This window comes from Rhagoletis pomonella, unplaced genomic scaffold, assembly GCF_013731165.1.
Source record: "Rhagoletis pomonella isolate Grant_MI unplaced genomic scaffold, Rhpom_1.0 Rhpom_scaffold_18868, whole genome shotgun sequence".
In the NCBI taxonomy this organism is placed as follows: Eukaryota; Metazoa; Arthropoda; class Insecta; order Diptera; family Tephritidae; genus Rhagoletis; species Rhagoletis pomonella.
This window is the reverse complement of record NW_023477386.1, coordinates 1-2,813: the sequence shown is the minus strand read 5'-3', so window position 1 is coordinate 2,813 and position 2,813 is coordinate 1. Positions and strand designations below refer to the sequence as shown.

Here is a 2,813-nt window from a genome sequence, read left to right as displayed (position 1 = left end):
CAGCATTAACACCTATAATAATGTCAACATGGAAATCCAACGCAGAATCACTCTTGCCAACAAGTGCTGCTTTGGACTGAGTAGGCAATTCAGGAGTAAAGTCCTCTCTCGTCGCACGAAAACCACACTTTATAAGTCACTCAACATGCCCGTTCTGGTATATGGCGTAGAAGCATGGGCAATGACAACAACCGGTGAGGCGACTCTTGGAGTATTTGATAAAAATATTTTGCGGAAGATTTACGGGCCTTTACGCGTTGGGGACGGTGGGTACCCCAAACGATGGAACAATGAGCTGTATGCGCTTTACAACGACATGAACATGGGTAAGCGAATTAAAATACTGTGGCTCCGCTGGCTTGGCCATGTCGTTCGAATAGACACCGGCGCTCCAGCTCTGAAAGGATTCAACTCCAAACCCGATGGTGGTAGCAGAGGAAGAGGGAGGCCCCCACTGAGATGGAAAGGCCAAGTGGAGAAGGAATGGGCTTCACTTGGCATTTCCAATTGGCGTCATTTCAAAGCTCTCAATAATTTCAAATCTGTCTGAAGGCACTGTGAAAGATAAAATATCGAGGACTTGTATTCAACACCCCCTATCTGCAACTTTCAAAAAAACTACCTTGTGATGATAGAACCCATCTGGGACTTACCTGTCATCATTGATATTAATTATGACTTTGCAATTTAATAGTAAACTCTTCTGTCAAGCGTTATACACGGTCAGCATGAATATCACCAATGACAGTTAAGTTCTAGGTCGATTTTTGTATCAGAATGGCATTTTTGTGAAAAATGCAGATAGAGGGTATTGAATGTAAGTCCTCGATATGTTTTTCTGTAAAAGAATTTATCAACTACAATAATCATGGATTTGGCCCTGTTGGATATGGGGGTGAAATAACACAAACGGCAATAACGCAAATTTGTGTTATTTCCCAATTCAATGTCAAATAACACAAATTTGCTTTATTTCATTTCTCGTTAAGCAATAAGACCAACTTTTAAGATTAGCAATTGAGTAATAAAGTAAAATAGTGCACTTACTTATGTAGGTAGTCACCCAGTTACATTTGACAAAAAGTAGTACATGAGCAAGTTAAATGGGCGTATTTGTAAGTATACAATTTTGAAAGCGCCCATCGTCGCGGCGGTCTGCGTTCGCTTGACGTCCTGCCCCAGTGAAAACAACATCGCAAAAAAATATAGCAAAAAGCTTTTTTTTCTTAACAGCGGTCGCCCCTCGGCAGGCAATGGCAAACCTCCGAGTGTATTTCTGCAAACAGCTTCTCATAAAAATAAAACCGCCGTTCGGAGTCGGCGTAAAACTGTAGGTCCCTCCCCTTTGTGTGACAACATCAAGGCGCTCGCCACAAATCGGAGGAGCAGTTTGGCCAAACATTAACATATGTGTAAGCGTCAATCTCATAACCTGGTAACAAAGTATTGCCCCGTGAAATATGCAATACCAGAATTTGCACAATTCTTCATAGCTGAATTGCTGAATGTTTTAACTGCATTACCAACGTACCTAGAATCGCGGTGACAAGAGCTGGTAACATTTTTTGGTAATAAAATTTTCCGGTTACAAAATTTTCGGTAACGTGCAGAATAGACCTGTTAAAAGTGAAATTAAACAAATTTTGCGTTATTGCCGTTTGTGTTATTTCACCTACCGCCCGGCCCCGACTTTAATTATCCTCGCTTTATTTACTCTTACTGACTTATTAATATAATTTCTCTTGCAGGCCCTTGGACCGAGAGCGTCAGTATGTATACAATTTCATGGTGGTCGCAACTGATGGAGGTCGTTACAGTACACGCTCTGCAAGTGTGCCCGTGCAAATAGTCGTCGATGACGTGAATGACAACCGGCCCATCTTCGGGCGTTACCCTTTCAGAGCACAAGTACCTTCACTCGTTCAGCCTGGCCAAATGCTCCTACAAGTCGGTGCTACCGACGTCGATACCGGCATGAACGCTGAAGTTCTTTATTCACTGGGCAACAATGCTGACGCAGCGACACGCAATAAATTCCGAATTAACCCCAACACTGGCGTGGTGAGCGCTACACAGAGCCTGGCTAGTGAATCAGGTCGGCTGCTGCACATTGAGGTGGTGGCACGGGACAAAGGCAATCCGCCGCGCGTTACCCTCGGCCTCATAGAATTGCGCGTAGGTGAAAAGGCAGTCGGCACACCGGTGCTACGTTTCCAAAACGACACTTTTCGACTAAAGTTGCGTGAAAATATGGCAGTGGGCATGAGTGTGCTGCAGGTTTCAGCAGTGCGGACCGATGTCCGACGGCAGCAGATCCACTATTCCATTGGCACTGGGAATGAGGATGGTGTGTTCACAATAAACTCTACCACTGGTGAGATAAAAGTCGGTAATGCAGCCTACTTTGACTATGAACGCTATATAGGTATCGCATTGGAAGCTACGAGAGTAAGTGGCAGCTATACATATCGTGGGCGTGCCATGTTATATGAAGGTGAAGAAGAGTTGGGGGCCACCGGTGTAACCAGTTCCGTAGAGGAACTGTCTGATAATCAGCGATCATCTCGTAACCAGCGCGAATTACAGACGTCTGCCGCCAAAGAAAATAAACAATTTTCTTCCTCCGCCACTCATCCGCATGAATTGCGTTTGGTTCTCGTCGCTCGCACCAGTGCCACACCCGTGCTCTACGGCTATGCAGAGTTGATCATCGAGTTGGAAGATGATAATGACAATAGTCCACACTTCACGCAATCACAATACTCGACAACGGTATGGGAGGGCAACAATAAGGGCACATTCGTGGTGCAGGT

General features: G+C 44.8%; 1 protein-coding gene across 1 annotated transcript; it reads left to right on the top strand.

Moving 5' to 3' along the window:
- Window positions 1-1,748: 1,748 nt before the first annotated feature.
- On the top strand, window positions 1,749-2,805 carry LOC118732330 (protein dachsous-like; the record flags this gene model as incomplete). Its single annotated transcript, XM_036461459.1, has 1 exon — window positions 1,749-2,805. A coding segment is annotated over one exon (1,057 nt), but the record flags the coding sequence as incomplete, so codon positions are not given.
- Between the last annotated feature and the right edge of the window lie 8 nt (window positions 2,806-2,813).